At 35.6% G+C, this 19194-nt stretch overlaps 2 protein-coding genes across 8 annotated transcripts in view; both read right to left on the bottom strand.

Annotated features, from left to right (window-relative positions):
* Window positions 1-10297, bottom strand: part of Patronin (calmodulin-regulated spectrin-associated protein patronin) — a 74382-nt gene extending 64085 nt beyond the window's left edge. For all 7 annotated transcript variants that reach the window (XM_076777807.1, XM_076777808.1, XM_076777812.1 and 4 more), the window contains exon 1: window positions 8913-10297. In XM_076777807.1, the coding sequence (XP_076633922.1) occupies window positions 8913-9134 (222 nt within the window). In that variant the 5' untranslated portion in view covers window positions 9135-10297. The remainder of the gene's footprint in view (window positions 1-8912) is intronic.
* An 812-nt stretch (window positions 10298-11109) lies between these two features.
* Gbb (glass bottom boat) overlaps window positions 11110-19194 on the bottom strand; it is a 47547-nt gene continuing 39462 nt past the window's right edge. The window contains exons 4-6 of the mRNA XM_076777064.1: window positions 17126-17314; window positions 16859-16935; window positions 11110-16355 (exon numbers count right to left, since the gene is read on the bottom strand). Coding sequence (XP_076633179.1) covers window positions 16095-16355; window positions 16859-16935; window positions 17126-17314 — 527 coding nt within the window. The 3' untranslated portion in view covers window positions 11110-16094. The remainder of the gene's footprint in view (window positions 16356-16858; window positions 16936-17125; window positions 17315-19194) is intronic.

The following is a 19194-nucleotide window of genomic DNA, read 5'->3' as shown; positions in this document are numbered from 1 at the left end:
ATAATCAGCGAATCGAGAGCAGGTACCAGAAGCATAAATCATGAATGTCTCGATTACTGTACAAGGTATCGTCAAGGTGAGCCGCGGCGGTTTTCCATTTGGAAAGATAGTTCCTCTCTGTCGACCGTGGAACCAATGTTAATGCAAGCATCCCGGAAAAACCTCGATATCTAGCCTACTCTAGAGAGACCACCGGTCGTGACCAAACGCGATCAATCTGTCAAGATCATTGAAGCAAGCTTTATTTAGAAATCGAGTCCACTGACACCGCTGGCTCGCGATTAAACGCGAATCGAAGATTACGATCCTGCACATTTAATCTCGACCATAATTCAGTGTCAAAAAATAAAAGAACGTCTTCTGAACATTTCTTTATTCATAGTGTTGGCGGCCATTGAAGTTTCTGAACTTTGATCGCTACAAATGGTCAAATATTTTCGTATTTTTAGGAAAAATTCATGTCAACTACCACGAATAGAGCGTCGAATACTGTATACTGGTGGCCAATATTGTAAGTTCACTTCAGTTTTGTCTTGTTTATTGTGATAGAACTATTATTTTTTTCTTTCCGCAGTATTACGTAAAAATACATGAAAGATAAACCTACGAAAAAAAATTTTGCAACATTTACATAAAACTAAAATGAGATTACTTACTTATCTGGAATTATTGAATTACAGCTATTTTGTTATATATTAACAAATATCTAAGTTATTGAATCAAAATGGAGATGATAGTAACACAAGCCTAATTTTAGAAAATGAAGATATTTACTAGAAGAAACTACAATGAAAAAAGGCAAAATTAATGTTGTGCTACATAGAAAGGTGAAAAATGGAAAATTACATTATTCTTTCTCCATTATTAGGTGTCACAAATGCGACAAATATACAGGGTGTTCGGCCACCCCTGGGAAAAATTTTAATGGAAGGTTCTAGAGGCCAAAATAAGACGAAAATCAAGAATATCAATTTCATAATTCGTTAAAAAATTATTAAAAAATTAAATTAAAAAATTTTAAATCCTTCAGGAAAAATTATTTTCGGTTACAGGGGTCAATTACAATTATTTTTGGTGAATAGACATACCCCCGAATTCCTACGCACTTTCGAAAAAAAAATTCCAGAAGGTGGACAAATTTTTCGACGAAATTAAGAAATATCAAATCTTTTAGAAAAAATTATTTTCGATTGCAGGGGTCAATTACAATTATTTTTGGTGAATAGACATACCCCCGAAATCCGACGCACTTTCGAGAAAAAAAATTCTTTACCGAAAATATACTGTGTGGCTGGAAATGTTTCTATAGCTTTTTAATGAAGCCTCAATCAACAAATTAGTATTCTTGATTTTCGTCTTATTTTGGTCTGTAGAATCTCCTGTATAAATCATTTTGGTCAGTACATTTCTCATGTGCCCAATTTGACAATTACAACATTGAACCCATTTTTCATTAGGGTTACTTATACTGTAGAATTCCTTACACACAATGCAATAATATTCTATCTTACCGACTACTGGTGTTGCAACTGTCCTCGACTGCACTTATAAACTTTAATTATAAGTTTTCATTAATTGTACTCTTATAAATGCACCGCAACGATCAACATTTCTTTATGAAACACCAAACTGAAGATTTAAAACAAGAAAAGGGGATTAAATTTGCTAAAAGAGCATTTAATTACAATTTTAAAATAGTAAGAAATTTTAATTTCGTGTGTCGGAAAGTTATTTTCTTTGTTATACAGTTGTTTAATATCGTGCTATATAAACTTGTGTTAATATTTATTATAGTGTTCGGACACCTCTGGGAAAAATTTTAATGGGAGATTCTAGAAGCCAAAATGAGACGAAAATCAAGAATACCAATTTGTTGATTGAAGCTTCGTTAAAAAGATATTAATGTTTAAAGTTCCGCCTGTAGAACGGCAATCTGCGAACAGCTGATAGTGGTTCTCACTCAGCATGAAAAACTCTACTTACTAACGTATCGACAGCCTTACAGTTTTCTGAGTGAGAACCACTATCAGCTGTTAGCAGATTGCCGTTCTACAGGCGGAACTTTAAACGTTAATAACTTTTTAATGAGGCCTCCATCAAAAAATTGGTATTCTTGATTTTCCTCTTATTTTGGCCTCTAGAATCGTCCATTAAAATTTTTCCCAGAGGTGGCCGAACACACTGTATATTTCGAGAAATTTTTCCCCGGTTTAAATTCTACAATTGTTTGCAACCGCGTTAAAATTTATAACGCCGAAAGAATACGAACGACCGATTTATGGAACAAAGAAAATTCTGAAAGCACCACGCCGGAAACCGTTGAAGTTTCGCGGACTGTCAGCGTTCGTTTCGCTTTAATATGAAACATTTTTGCCCGGTTTCGGGGCGAAAGCTGCTCGGATTCCTACGAATCCGATGACCCAGATTACACAGCTACTTCTACGGAGTCGTTCGTGAGATATTGCAACTTAAAATACCAGACGTACGTTCCCGGTGCACGAGCTTTTCCTATTCGTCGAAACAAGTGCCCTGAGTTTTACTTGTGCGTTGATTTCCTGGTAACTGCGGATGTACGGGCTCCTATTGCACTGTAGTTTCCCCGGAGTGAAATACACTTAGCGAATTCAAATAATGAAAATCTCGTAAACTCGAATGAAACATTAATTAGTGTAACAATCGAATTAATATAAAATTTCCCACGTTCAAATTCAAATTTATTTAAATCCAATCTAATATTACGAGAAACGGTAATGTCGTTATGTATTCGAAACTTTTTCTTCCCAATTTTTTTTAAATCGAATCTACATATTCCTTTGTGCTTCGTACTATCATTAGGATGCTTCAACTAACGCAACGCAGATTTATGCGACACACCTTACACGTATTAGGTGCTTAGTTTCCGCAACATTAATCGGCGGAAACAATTGAGACTCAAAGATCCTGCTTCGATAACAACGTTCCGTACCGTGTTATATATTTTTACACGCGATAGTGCAAAAACACGAGACGAAGAAGAAAAGTAACGTTTAAGGTTTCTGTACTGCATTTTGACAAAAAATAATAAAATTCCCAAAGCTGTGCAGAGACGAACTTGGTATTTATGTGAAATATACAGAGTAGTTCTAAACACGGTCCCAGTTTCTCTGAAAACAAAAATACATAAAAGATGTTAGAAGAAATTTTTTACTAGATAATTATGATACTTGAAATTTGTCTCGATTTTACCTGTCTATCCATTTATACTATAAAATGCAACTTAATATCTAATTTATAAGTACGTATCCAAGTACGAGAAGAAATCGATTCCTAGTTAATTGCATCATGAATTGTGTTAACGTGATATTCGAATTAGAAAGATTCGCGATTTCGAAAAGTGTCTCGTAAAAATCGCTTTCCTTTCCTGACGTGTCTCGATTAGAGTGGCTAGCATGTAAAATCAGAGTACGATCGGCGTGTTGCATTATGCACGTTTTCTATACAGGTGTCTACACGTTTTCTCATCGGTCTTCGCCTGGAATAACGAAACTGAATAATACAGGGTGTTCGGCCACCCCCTTAGAAAAATTTTAATGGGGAATTCTAGAGGCCAAAATAAGATGAAAATCAAGAATACCAATTTGTTGATGGAGGCTTCGTTAAAAAGTTATCATCTAAATCATTCTAAAAAAATTATTTCCGGTTGCGAGGGTCAATTACAATTATTTTTGGTGAATACACATACCTTCGAAATCCTACGCACTTTCGAGAAAAAAATTCCTTACCCAAAATCTAATTAGGTGCCCGAAAAAAAATTTCAAATCGTTCTGGAAAAATTATTTTCGGTTGCAGGGGTCAATTACAATCATTTTTGGTGAACAGACATACCCCCGAAATCCTATTCACTTTCTAGAAAAAAATTCGAGAATGTGTGAAATTTTTCGACGGAAAAAAAAAATTTCAAATCGTTTTGGAAAAATTATTTTCGGTTGCGGGGGTCAATTATAATCATTTTTGGTGAATAGACATACCCCCGAAATCTTGCGCATTTTCGAGAAAAAAATTCAGTACGGACGGAACTTTAAACGTTAATAACTTATTAACGAAGCCTCCATCAACAAATTGTTATTCTTGATTTTCGTCTTATTTTAGCCTCTAGAATCCCCCATTAAAATTTTTCCCAGGGGTGACCGAACACTATAATATAACTCTGCACGCTAATTATTAAATTATTTAAATACTCGGATGAATTACGAACCAAAAGTTATTTACAAATCAAGTGTATTCCGTAAGTGTTACTGATCGATTTCTAGTTTCCTTACGAAAACTTTTAGCCAACACCGGATTTACGCTTTTTTGGTTTCAACCATTTCTTCTTTTGGTGCCCGAATACCCTGCCACGGTGCGCTAAAAAGCGATTTCCTTAAATAATTACGAACGAACGAATTATTACTTGGCAAAGATTCCCGTCTTCGTCGCGGTACTTTTCTTGTTTGCACTCGATTAGACTTCCGACACCTTTTTCGAATCGAACGGACAGTTCTTTGGCTGGCCACACGCCAAGCTTGACCATCGATAACGAGGTCGCTATGATGCCTACATATTGATTGTTTATTGCTACGGGTTTGCGCAAGCTGCCATGTGCCAAGATTAACGGTGCAACTGGAATCTCGAATTAAATGACAACGTTCACTGTCACGAACGAGTGGAATCAGTAATTCGATAAAAAGAAACACTAATAATCGACTCTGATAATTTTCAGGTAAAACAGAGACATTGTAAACCGTAGTTTATTAATATAAAAATATATTCAATACTGTTTTTAAGTACATGTATAATCAAAAATAAAATATTTATTTAATGTTTACTAATCAACTAGTACGATTTACTGTGAATATTCACCCACACACTATAATTATAATATTGGAAATAAAATGAAAACTATGTTCTCTCTAAAACACAAGTGTTCTGCTAAAATAAATTAAACTAAAATTTAATTGATAAAACAATATATCAAAATTTCTCTTAATTAAAATCTTTTTTTCTTCGCGTTAAAATAGTATTTTAGCCAGCTATGACAATAGCTATGCGTGCAATAAAGATTTGAGAAGGAGGGAGGAAAGTTTAAAAGTTATGCGAATTTTCAACTACTCTGTACGTCGACGTCCTGTAACCTTGCATTGTTCGAGGGACAATTGTATTAACTCTTATGTTTCTGAACATTTCTTGCCACACAGGCTTCTTCGCTGAAGTTAGGAAGCAAAGCAACTACTCGTGAATTGTTTAATACCACTTTTGTTGCACGAAATCAACTGTAAAAAATGCAATACGTATATAACTATTCTTCGCGATTCATCCAATTATAGAACAAAAAAGTAACGATTTTTAAATAATTTGCTACGCGGCGAAGATATGATTTATTTAATGAAATTACTTTTTTAAAGCGTAATATGCTATTCGTAAAAAAAACACCGCTTTAACACGCTGACTGCCATGGTGGTCACCGGTGACCGGCACTTCAATCGTACGACGTGATTTTAAAACGCTTAGAATAAATGAACCTTAATACTTATATATTTTTTAATAATGTACTTGTCATTAGGAATATTACAACATAACAAGTACCTCAATGAACTATCGAATATTTCTATTTGTTATAATATAATTTGAAAAAATACCCAGAATATCCCTAGACACAGAAAACTGGTACAGCAGCCAACGTGTAAATAAGTCGTACGAAACGAGTTCTCTAGTAAAAATCATTATGGAAACTTTTACTTGTACGAAATTCACGCATGACATTTAAATTTTATACAGGAGACGGTGCTTGAGATTTAGTAGTGAACCGTATCTATTTGGGAAAAGCCTACCGACGTTTCGCCATTTTTTAATCGTTCATTCGACCAATTAAAGACCTGTGGTTGGCGACCAATGATCCGTGACATGAGCATTGGTGCTTTAAATAGATGATAACCACAAGACACACATCACTAACAGTGTGTCATCTGACTCCCTTATAAAGGCAGCTATGCAATGCTAGCAAATCGTTGGAATGGCTTTTTAAATTAGCATTAGTGTTCCACAAAATTTCTCAAATTTGTCTTCGGTCTAAAATATTCGAACCAAAACTTTCAAAACCTCCTGTAAACAGGATAATTTGCAAGAAATTTACAGCAAAATTCATTCTCAACGAATAAGTAATGGAAACTAACCTCAAATTCATTCAATTATTTACAAACGATTGCCGAGAAATTTATGATATAATTTATATGTTTCAAAGGTGTGATTCAAAACGAGAATTACAAAGTAATAATACTAATCTGACCGTCGAGAAGGGCAAATATTTACAATGTATGGATTCGAGACCAGTAACCAAAAAATAACGGTCATAGAACTTCAGAAATGTAGGTTTTTCCTTTCTAGAATTAGAGTCCTTCGCGATTGTATGAAAAATCTACAATGACTCAAAGTAAAACTCGAACACATTCAGTCTTGTACTTCATGAAGCAATTGATATTGCAAGGAAAAAATTTTAACAGAAAATAAAGTTATTTCTATTAAACTTTATTCAAGGTCAAATTTACTAAAAACAAAGGTAAAATTTATCTATATTAAGTCATAAAAAGTTAAAGTTTCAGAAATAATGGAAACTAACCTCAAACTAAAACTTGGACAGTTGGCAACATTGTTAGTTTCGTTACCGGTAACTTTGTCATTTGATAACTACAATTATTTTCATTTTATGTTGAATAAGTGTAAAATAAGCAATAGAAATATGTGAGTTTTTGCGAAACTTTAATATATAAAAATGGTACTCTGAACAGAGATCATTAAAAATTCAGGAGCTAATTACAAGTAATTTTAAAGATGGATTGTCAGTAAGGAATATTGCCAAAACAGTTAAAGAAAGTCATTCTACAGTACACGTAATTGTAATAAATTCATATGACCTTAGAGAAAGCTTAATAAAAATAACTTTATTTTCTGTTTAAATTTTTTTTCTTGCACTACAAATCCCTTCTTAAAGTATAAAAGTGTAAATGTACAAGTTTTACTTTGAACTACCGTAAACCTTTATTGCAATAGTTTCCAAGTCCTGCATGCATGCGCAGGAAACGGTATCGGCGCGTTATCGTTGATTTGTTGTATTCCCAGATTGTACGAGAGCCTCTTCTCAGAGAGCTTCATCCGAAGTCAGCGAAGCAGCGCAATTAAACGGCTAATTACGAACGTGTATTGCGATTCCCGGAGATCCTGAACGTCGTGCCAAAAGAAGTCTTGAGAGTTCCACGCGCTCGACAGGGACAGTCGCGTTTCGCCGTGCGACAAATGACCTTGCGTACAGGAAACGAACGCCGTATTCGTCATAGCGTCGCGGCGCGGTCGCCGTTTTACCCGTGAACGTGCACATTTCGAACGACCATATAGAGATACGCATAATCTTTTTTTTTTACCCCGTGAAACGAACGCCAAGTCCATGTCAGGCAGACCGGAGACGCGTTATCTTAAAGGTATATTCAGACTAAGACGAGCATCGCGAACGATCACGAACACGAACGCTCATCGTTCGGTGTGAACGGCACCGGGAGCACGAACGAATGCATCTGAGCAAACTTTAGTACAGTCATCTTTCGCTATGAACGCTGAAATATCTGTTCCTTTTTATTTAAATTTCTAAAGTTATTTGTTTCGATTTTCTTTTTTTTTTCAAAATGGATCATGGAGGGTGTAATGGTATAATATTTTATATTTGCAATAATTTTCAAGAAACATTTTCAAGACATGGGAAAGCGACTACTAAGACTAGTTCAACTATGTGATCATATACATGAGTCAGAAATGAAAGAAATACATAGTGTGGAATAGTAGACAATATGCTATTAAAGCTATATATTTGCATCAGAAGCATTCAAGCATTTCAGTCGTTGAGAAGAACTACCGATATCTATTTCAATAACTGAAATTTTTAAAAATCTTTATATATGCTTATGAGTTTCTTATAACAGCAACAATATCTTTGTATGTTGTTGGAACTGTATTGATATTTAGCACAGAACCAACTTTTTTCATTCCCTTGGTATGACCCACTCATGATTTACATACCCCAAGTTTGTGAGGGATCCATGAACATTTATTTCAATTGCTCTGGAGAGAAATTTTCAAAATTTTCTAATATGTTTTTAAGAAACTAAATGCTAATTCATCCTATTTGTTGCACTATGTTAAGATTCTCAACACGATATTTAAAAACATTATTCTGAGGAACTCTCCAGGTGTACACCTATTCCAATTCTTAAAGAAATTGTAACAGAAACGTTCAATCTCAACACTGTCTTAGTAAAATATTTCTATCAATATTTAAAAGTATGCAAAAGGGCCAGCTTTCATCCTGCAGTAGCTTATAATATCTGTGAGTAAGTCATAATAGTAAGCTCGGGACTTATTTTAATGCAATGAGATGGTAAATGATCCTCTCCTAACAGAAAATAGAAAGATCGTACTAAAGAAATATGCTTTTGGATTTGTATACTGTCCATATTCTAATATTCCAAAGTAATTTGCAAACAATAAGATGTGACACATAGAGTGCTTGCAAATTTAAACGAGCAATACCTCCGGTCCTTTCTACAACTAACTGGCACATATAGACTTTTATACGAACACAATTCTTCCTTTTCCCATAAATTTGCGTATCAATAATCCTAGAAACGAAAGATTTTGTAGCGTGTTCAGGTTATCGCTGTCTTAGTAACACGCAATGCTAGAAATAAGTTGAGTCGACAATGTAGTGCTCTCCTCTTAAAAAATTCGATTCTTGGCACTTGTACAAGACCTCAAATATTGAAAATTTCTATGTGCAAGTTCAGAGGTTAAAAACTGCTGGTATGTAGGATACACTGTGTATAAGAAGGTCAAATAAGAAAAGGAATTCATACCTGTCGGGAGTCATAGGCGTCGGAGTAGTGTTCAGATTCGGCTGCGGCGTGCTGTTGCTCGCCGACAGGGCCTTTTCGTCGATCGTCACCCACGTTACGATCCATTGCGTCGAAAACATGGACGACCGTATCGGACACACTGTCACACGTCCGATCCTCCGTCCACGGGGCAGGTTCCTCGGTTTTGCCCTTAACGAAAAGGCGCGAGATCGCACTCCACATTCAATGAAATCACAGCATCCGCGACGGTGGCAGCGACGATTCGTACGAACGGGTCCTTGTTCTCGTCATAGCCGGCGAGACGATGTTCGTTCAAAGAATTTCACGTTTACCCACGGACGCGCGGATTTTTCCCGTGTCACGGTGCCATCGGGCATGCATACGACTCTGTCCCAAAAAATAAGAGCACCGCGATCGACAACGCGAAGGTTAGGCGCAACGAACGCGAATTTCCTTCGGAGTAAGGTTAGAGTGTCTCTCGTGATGGCTACGAGTTTATTATTTACGTTACGACACCGTCGACGATTTTAGCTCTGTTTGGCACTCTCGCGTCGATTCCGAATATTCACAGAAATCAAAACTGCATGTCCAGTGCCAGAACACACGATGTTTCGAATCCTACGATAAACGTTCGACAAGCAGCGCCGAGTGTAGCGTTGTTAAAAGTCGCACGAAATAACGCCGGTTAATCGCGACAAGGCGCAGCAAAGGACGAGCAGCGAGAACTAAGGACACTCGAATCGTATTTGCCGAGGACTCTGCTATTTTTGTCGGTAACACTCCTCGCGAGAGCGTTCCACAATCCACGAACAATGTGCGAGCTTCTCTATCGATTTTGCGCGAAACAGTGGACAAACCAAGCAAGGTGATAAATTCGAAGTTAGAGAAGTGGGTCTCCTTGATGGATTCGGGGACGCGTTCCGGAATAAGCCTCTTCGAGAGCCTGTGCGTCTTTGGTGGTCGATTCTCTCGATGAATGTCGCAAAAGTGTTATTGGCACCTGCAAAAGGGGCGTACCTCACGCGATTTTGCTTCGCTCGCGTAGATACTGCATCTTATCGTTTCTCGAATCGCAGTTTCGCAATGTGTTTGTAACACGATTCGTAGAATTCTTTCGTATAATTATCCTGTGGTCCAGATATTCCAGGCTCTAGTTGACAGCGGCACGAACGCACACGAGAAGACTACGGTCGTACACAGCACAGAATTCGCACTAGCACCATCCACAATTCGACGGCTTTACGTGGACCTCGTCGCCTAATCGCCGCGCCAACGTTCGTAAATCACGATCCTACGTATGGATGCGCAAAAATTCTCGAATAAGAAGAATTGTCAGCACGAAAAATCATCGTTTCGCACTAACATCGAGTCCACGGCACGTTCGCCGTCCATCGTGAAAACGATCATCGATTCAAAGCGAGAGTATCGTCGAACGATATATCGAAACGGCGTTCGAGAACGACGGCCATATTTCTCCCGGTCAAGTCGATTACATCCTCACAACGGCTTCGTTTAAGGTAGTTTTGTGACTTAAAAATGTAGCAATTGTCAATTTTTAATAAATATTTCATTAGTAAGACTCGATCTATCGAGAGTCGGAATATCTAAAACTCGTATAACGATTCAAGTAGCGTCAATTTTAATTGTATTAAAATCGAGGATGAACGAATATGATTGGTTGGAATATAAACTGCACGTTCATGTAGCAAGCTCGATTATCGAATAGAAAAACATTCTATCGACAACTTGATTTGCTACGAATCAGTTTTAAAAACTTTCAATAACTTTGCTACGAATTATTTATTGCGAGAGGATTCTCGATATAGTACGATTATTTTTATAATAAAAAATAATGATTTCCGAAGGAGTGCACCACCATCTACGACAGAACGCCCAAATTTGTCGAGAAATAGTTCGGTGTCTTCGACGCTACATGACGCATCAAGCATGTGCTATAAAATTTGTTGTATTTCGTTCGTATACACGTGAGGCGCCACGTAGCGTCGAAGATAGCGAACTATTTCTCAACAAACTTGGACGTTCTGCCGTAGATGACGGTGCAATCCTTCGTAAATCAGTGCATATTTTTTAAACTGTGTGCACGCACAGAGAAAAGTAGAAATTACGAATACGTAATTTATTAAATAGATAAATAATATTTCTGTGTTTACATATCGTACAGTACACATAAATTATCTAATACTTTAATCCCTGGAATTCTCCTAATCGATAGTACTTATGAAAAGTACAGATTTAGATTATGGTCCCTCATACGTAGTTCTACCTTTCAGCGATTCGATTAATTACGAAAGCCACAGATTTGAATCTAAATCCGACGTCCATATTTGAAGACAATTGAATGAGTATTCGTTTTCACTAATTCTAACATTAATTTACTCGTACAAATAGAAAATAATCTGTTACGGATAGTAAAAAGTTATTCTGCGGGTGAAATACTCAACTAAGAGGAATTTAAGTAGAAGCAATCTGTGGCTAACATAATCAGATCACTGCTAGGCCTCGTTATTGCATCTAGTTATGGTTTCAAGAAGTTTTAACAGAGTCAGGAGTAATTACATTTTAATCTTTCTCAACGGAATAATAATTTATTAATCCAACGTTTTCGTTGAATAAGTTAATTTTATAATCTCCAAGTTCTTGCAAAAGAATTCAAATTTTATTTATTTCTGTACAAGAGGTGAACGTTTAATGTCAGTTGAAGAACGTGATTTAACAATAGTAATAACAAAGTTAATGTTAAATTCGAATATTCGCTGTTCCTTACATACCTTTACAACATTAAGAGAAAAAGAAAAGTTACTGAAAACTGTACATGGTGTGAAAGAAATTTGCACAAGTACGTTGTACACATTATATAGTATGTATTATAGAACGTATTTACAACGATATATTTACACTGTCATTACAAAAGTTGTGTTAATGATACCACAGACTATATATTCATCGATTTATTTTACCGCATACAACATTCACGCACCCATGGCTAAAATAAACTATGCTTCGTTCCCATTCACACGGTTAACGCTCGTTAAAACTCCTTCGAAACAACGCTGACACATTACTCGGGTAGCGGCACGTTCCTATTACGCGTCGAAAATAATTTAAACTTTAATCTCACGAGTTTTGATTAAGTGACTATGAATTCCCGTACTCTTTCTCACGACTTTGTAAAAAATATAAATCTATACAAAAAGAAAGAAAGAAAAAAGAAAAGGGATAAAAGCTGTACGACTACGTTTTAATTAATTAATATAAGTTCTCGCTGTATTGCACGTAACGTTTGTTCCGATTAAAGATACGCACTCCGTCGTGATCCAGGATCATCGATGTTATTCGACGATCTTGATCCCCCCTCGCATGGTAATGACGATACTATTTAATCGTGCTAACGAACTTTCTACTTTCTACGTACACGTTAATGAGTGACTTTACACATTGGAATATACATAGAAAGTAGAATTACACGTATGTGTATAATATAAAATGGTCCGGTAACGATTGTCGTCTTAACATAATCGAAATTCTAGGGACTCGGAAAGAAAAGTTGGTATGTAACGAAGATCATGGCGACGAAAATATAGTTCCAAGATGGCGGACACTTTGGGAACAGTGTTAAAATAATTATCAGACACACATAATTTCCCTCACTTTCGTGCTCCAAAATGGCCGTCCGCAAAGGGTTAAATAATACAGTATCGATCGGAAATTTAGACACAAGCGTGAAGCCCTATTTCGCCTGTGATTTCTATTATCTACATTTTCAACTTTTCGCTTATCGCGTGTGTACAATATGTTTTTGCAACAATAACGATTTTCTGTTTATAAAACGTTCGATAAATGCCTCCACGGTAGCGTTATTTCTCGAAAGGGTGGTTTCTGCGAAATTCTGTGCCATTATTATTTACACTATACTATTTACAACCGTATGTACCTATAACAGTATAAAGAATGTAGATAAATAATAAGTATAGATAATATTGATGCATGGCAAACATGTATTTCGAACTCGTAATCAGTTATTAGGTTCCATTTTGTTTTTTTTTTGTACCGAGAAAATGAATTTAAAATCACATTAAGAAAATTGAAATCACTAAAAACTCGAGTATCGAGATATAAACGGTTAAATAAATTTTTCATACGAATTATCAGTAACTTCTAAAATTTTGCAGTGTTTTGCAAACATTCGAACTCGTAATCAGTTATTAGATTCCATTTTGTTTTTTTTTGTCCCGAGACACTGAATTAAACGTAAAAATCGTATTAAAAAAATTGAAATAACTATAAACTCGAGTATCGAGATATAAACGGTTAAATAAATTTTTCATACGAATTATCAGTAACTTCTAAAATTTTGCAGTGTTTTTTTTGTAAATATTGGAAAATGCGAAACTGCATGGAAATTTGACAAAATATATTTGATGGTCCTTCCTACACTAAATGACAATTATCGAATTTTCTTCGACCTCCACAATTTCGTGTTAAAATGGCAACCGTTACTACCCTGTAAAATGTTTCATAGATAAGCGGTGTTTCGTAGATGGAGAGATTTCTGAATGAAAATTGATTCTTGCTACTTTCGTACAACGGTTAACAACAACTGAACGGTTACGAGAATGCCAAGAATCGCGTCACTTTCGCTCGAGGAATCTTTCACCTTCTGGATTCGATTTACCTTATGAAACAGCCTGTACACGCACGAATCTGCTACGAGTATTACATACAATGTTCTTACTCACACGATGAGACGCTTTACTTACAAACATAAATAAGACTAATTACAAGAAATATTTTTTTTTTTTTATCCGGCTCGCATAGATACCTTCAACGAGCGGGAAACGCAAGCACGCGTGTTTCCCGCCATAACAAAACAAGAAAGAAAGAGAGAGAGAGAGATGTTCTTTTTTTCTCGGACTATAATATCGGAAGTTCGAGTCATTAAATTAATATCACTAAACGATATATTAACCGACTGAACGTTTGGACGTTAGATGAGATTTTTGAGTCGATAACAAATAAAAAAAAAAAAAAAAAAAAAATAGAGAATTTAAGAAACGACCCGGAGTATTGATAAATGACCCCAGACTTTTACGTATATATGTATATTACAATGTATCCACTAAAATCGGATTGCACGTCGATTCACTGATCGGAATTCCCATCTCACCTTAGAAGCACGAAATTATTACGATCGTTAGTACGGAAGCACTTGTTTCGAGAATTACACTATCTACTAGTCGAAATTTGGCACCAGACGACCGATGTCTCTCTGCGTCGTTTAAATCCGCCATCGATCAACTTGTCGTTCGCGTCGAGCATTGGCGAACGGACATTCGAATTAAGTTCGATCGGACTGAATCGAGTCAATTCGATTAATAACGTATCGTTTAACAATCGACGTTGGACGGTTCGAGCGATTGGCTATCGAACGTTGGAAATTCGACCCCTCGAGGTTCTCGATATTTCCCTACAGTAGATCCCCGTGTGACGCGAATTCGTCTAAAACTAATTATAATTACACAATAAATTCTTTTGCTGGCCAAATTATTTCTATCCTTGAATTTACATAAAATGAACATTTTTTTTTTAAATCATTAACTTATATAGAAAGTGTCACGAACATTTTAATTGTACTGTTTATTTTAAAAACCCCCGTTTGATAAAACATGGAAAATAAAAATTGACAATAATCATTCCAACCATGTTACTCTTATACTGTTCGTATTATACGTGGAAAATTCTTGGACCAAATGATTTCCTATAATGCGTACAGGAGTCTACTGTATTTTAAAATTAACGCGATTGAAGTTAAATCGTCTTCGTCGACTTTTACAACTTTTCGAACTGAAACGTCGCCGAATATTCTTAATTTCTTCTAAGGACAAGAGCGCAATTAAAGTTAACCGCGACATCGTCCTAATGCTCCAATTAAGTCCAAACATCTGCGCATAAAATTAACAACGTTGAACAATCGAGAGCAATAAAAAAAAAAACTCGTATTTGAAACGGAGGAAAATGCTACGAAATCAACGTTGTCGTCATCGTTCCTTTTGGTATCAAAACGTGGTTCGGGAAAAATGGCGACGGCGCTGAACCTTTGAATCAGTGCCTTCCGAATTTTCAGAAAATATCTCTGGCCAAATTCAATTCCAGCATGAAATTTAGGTAAATGAGAGAATGTTTAAAGTGTTAGGAGAAAAATATATTCCTAGAGTTGTCAAACTCCGGAGATAAATGTATCAACACGTTGACTGCCACGGTGGTCACCGGTGACCGACGCTTTATATCGTTTATCCTAATACTTCTAAAATTGTAAATAACGTTACTTTAATTTGAAATATTGTAAAATAACAAATTCGCCATTGAATTATCGAATATTTCTATGTTTTAATTTGAACAAATGTCGAGGTCATCTTTGGACATAGAAAGCATGGCAGTTGACGTGTTAATACATGGGGTACTCTAGTACTATTCCAGGGAATTTTAGTACTATAATGATGTGTGCTGAAGATGTGGACGAAATCTTGTGCCAATCAATCTTGAGACAATATAATTTCAAGTAAAACACGTTAAAAAATTTGTATTGTTTTCGCGGCTAAAATAACTGAAAGAAACTAAGATTTTGAAAACGTAAAAAGGATTCTTCCAAATGTATACGATAGAATAAATAGTATAGTAGAATACCTCCTCGGTTGTGACAAATTTGTCTAACGCCTTCTTCGAGGCGTTTCTGAAACTGAAGCATCTCGGTTAAAATTGATAAAACGGCACGTCAAGTTCGGAAAACACTAATTTAAACGATGCCCAGGGAACGTCGTATATTAAGAAAGGATAATTGAAATATTGGACGATTGAAAATCGCTCGAGGACACGAATCGACGAGTTCAATAAATAATTCCGTTATCTAATAATAGACTGCCAGCGACGTACGAGAACAGAATCCGTGTTCCAGTAATATCATGATAAGTATCAAGTAGTTGGAAACGTTAGACATTCGGTTCTTCGTCGTTAAAGGTTACTCGATCCCTTCGCCGATCGAATGGATTTCCGAACCGATGGTTATTAGTCGATTCGACATGAAAATCCAGTCGAATCGGTGTCGTTTACGTACGTTCGACTCGATTCGAGTGCGGTGTCCGCGCACGCTTGCTAATCACGGGACGATCAGTGGCAACCGCAGCTCTTGACGACCATGTTTTTGTACTTCTTCAGTATAACGTTGCTTTCGTCGAGGAAATACAGCACGGAGATCGGTGAGAGCTTGGTCGGCGCGCAACATGGCTTTGGTACCTTACCAGGACTCACCAGGTGCACCAACGTTTGGACGATCGCGTGATTGGTCGCGTTCATGTGAGCGTTCAAAGGGAAATTGCATTCACCGCTGCAATAATATGCGTCGTACCCGTCCGGTGCTATGATCCAGTCCTGCAAAACAAATATTTATTCATAACTTCTGCCCCGTAAACGTCCAAACAGTTCACACAGTCAATTTTATAAGATACATCTCAAATTATCTTCGAAATACATTATTTTTAAATTAACTTTTATGATTATTCATTCATTAACGGGAGAAACCCTTTACTACAAAAAGAATATTTAAGGAACAACAGAATAAAATTTTGTAAAATAATTAACGCACTATACGCTGCAAGGATAATTTTAGACTTCCTAAGGATTGTTCAATTATATCTGTTTTTGCGAGTGTTAGCATGAGTGATCGTTCTATTTATACGATTTTGAGATCCATATGTTGGTGGTTTACAGAATAAAATAGAGTGTGATTCCTCAGATACTTTGCTGGACACGAAATATGACGAAAAATAATCTAGCTCTGATCTGTTTAGTTTTAAAATAACTTGTTTCTTAATCAGCTTCGCCTCTCTTTGTATTTTACGATAAATATTATAACACGTTATAGCATAATTCACCTGCCACTTGAGGTCCCTGAAGCTGACGTACAACGTTTGGATTTTGCAGGTCCTCGAGTTATACTGCACACCAGGATCTGGAAGAAAGATATCAAAATAAATACTCAGAGATTCTCTAATCTTGCAACTCGAGTAATAGTCATGGTATATCAATTATTTTTCGAAACGTTTTTAGTTACAAAAGACGATTACAAGCGAACGAAACAGGGCAGCTGGATGTAATAATGTATAATTATTGGTACATCGGACGTTACCTTCCGGACTTACCGGTGTACGGATTATTCCGATAATCCAAACTCGAGGACTCGCTCTTTTTTCTTCTCCTGGCGTCCCGTTTCTGTCGAACCTTCGACTCCCTGATGCCAGAGCTCTTGAAGTACCCTACCATGAAGGGCTGTTTGTCGGGATCACCCCTGAATCCGACGATCCCAACGTCCTCCGGTCTCATTTCGTGCACTGAAAGCAGACACGACGAGAAACTTCATTAGAAGCTTGAAAATCACATTTTTAATCTTTGCTCGGTATAAGTAAGCAGATTTCTACAATTAAAAATTATAGATATTTACGACCAAACTCATTAGGAAAAAAGTAACGTCAGAAATATTGATTTGTCCAGTCTTTAAATAAATAATTCTTTGTACAATTACGACACACTATCTAATTTAGCTTCATTTCTTGAACACACTTACTATGGCAAATAATTTCAATTTTATTAGTGCGTTAAAAAATACTGTTTATCCAATCTGATTCAAAGATGGCGAAAATTCTGATCTAGACAAAGATTACGAATAATGAATTATAGAACTGTTCATCCATTACCCATTGGATAAAAATAAAAATTTCAATTATACAATGTAATATTTTACGAACAAACTATACAAGGTTATAAAATTGTTTCCCGATTCTGATCTGATCTAGGATCGAGAAAGGTTGCGAACCACTGCCCCGAAGTTTGTGTCTATAGTTTATTCACACTCTGTATACGCAGTTCAGAAATATTGGATTAAAACAGATGGGATGCCTGTTCATAAATAGTAGTGTTTACATTTGCAAAGTACTATACGCCTACAACGATTCTATTTATAACAGATTATAGATCAAGTCATCTTCTTTGGTCGACGCGGATACAACCAGAATCGATTAACAGAGGCTGTACTGGGGTCGAACGAAATGGTAATATATAAATAACAGTTACTCGTTAAACTTTTAACTTTCAAATTATTTCTTTTCTATTCAAAAGACTGTACATTAACTTTTTAATTTCCCTGTCGAAGCTTAATTTTAACAGTTATTATACATTTGATCGATAAAAATATACAAATTTCAATTATTCTTTCAAAGTTTTGTTTTGTAAATAAGTTCTATAAAATTGTAAAGGAAATATCAAACGAATAAAATAATTAGTTCCAATGCTACATAGTTTAATTTGGAACGATTCTCTCAAAGTTTTGTTTCGTAAATAAGTTCTATAAGATTGTAAAGGAAATATCAAACGAATAAAATAATTACTTCCAACGCTACATAATATAATTTAAAACGATTCTCTCAAAGATTTGTTTCGTAAATAAGTTCTATGATATTATAAAGGAAATATCAAACGAATAAAATAATTACTTCCAACGCTACATAATATAATTTGAAACGATTCTCTCAAAGTTTTGTTTTGTAAATAAGTTCTATAAGATTGTAAAGGAAATATCAAACGAATAAAATAATTACTTCCAACGCTACATAATATAATTTGAAACGATTCTCTCAAAGTTTTGTTTCGTAAATAGGTTCTATAAGATTGTAAAGGAAATATCAAGCAAGTAAAATAATTAGTTCCAATGCTACATAGTTTAATTTGGAACGATTCTTTTAAAGTTTTGTTTCGTAAATAACTTCTGTAAGATTGTAAAGGAAATATCAAACGAATAAAATAATAAGTTCCAACGCAATATAGTTTAATTTGGAATAATTTTTTCAAAGTTTTGTTTCGTAAATAAGTTCTATAAAATTATAGAGGAAATATCAAACAAATAAAATAATTAGTTCCAATGCTACATAGTTTAATTTGGAACGATTCTTTCAACGTTTTGTTTCGTAAATAAGTTCTATAAGATTGTAAAGGAAATATCAAACGAATAAAATAATTAATTCCAACGCTATATCGTCTAATTTGGAACGATTTGTTTGCCACTATGTCATAAAAAACTGTTGGTGTCAGTTCAATTAAATAATTTTTGAACTAACGAATAAACCACGAAAACCCTGCCCTAACAGTAAGTGGACGCTATCGAAAGGAACATTGTAATTCGGTGATTCCTAATTACTCACTCGATACTTTAACACGT

The sequence above is a fragment of the Colletes latitarsis genome, chromosome 11 (genome assembly GCF_051014445.1).
Source record: "Colletes latitarsis isolate SP2378_abdomen chromosome 11, iyColLati1, whole genome shotgun sequence".
Taxonomy (NCBI): domain Eukaryota; kingdom Metazoa; phylum Arthropoda; class Insecta; order Hymenoptera; family Colletidae; genus Colletes; species Colletes latitarsis.
Note: the sequence above shows the minus strand (reverse complement) of the source record. Positions and strands in the feature narration are given on the sequence as shown.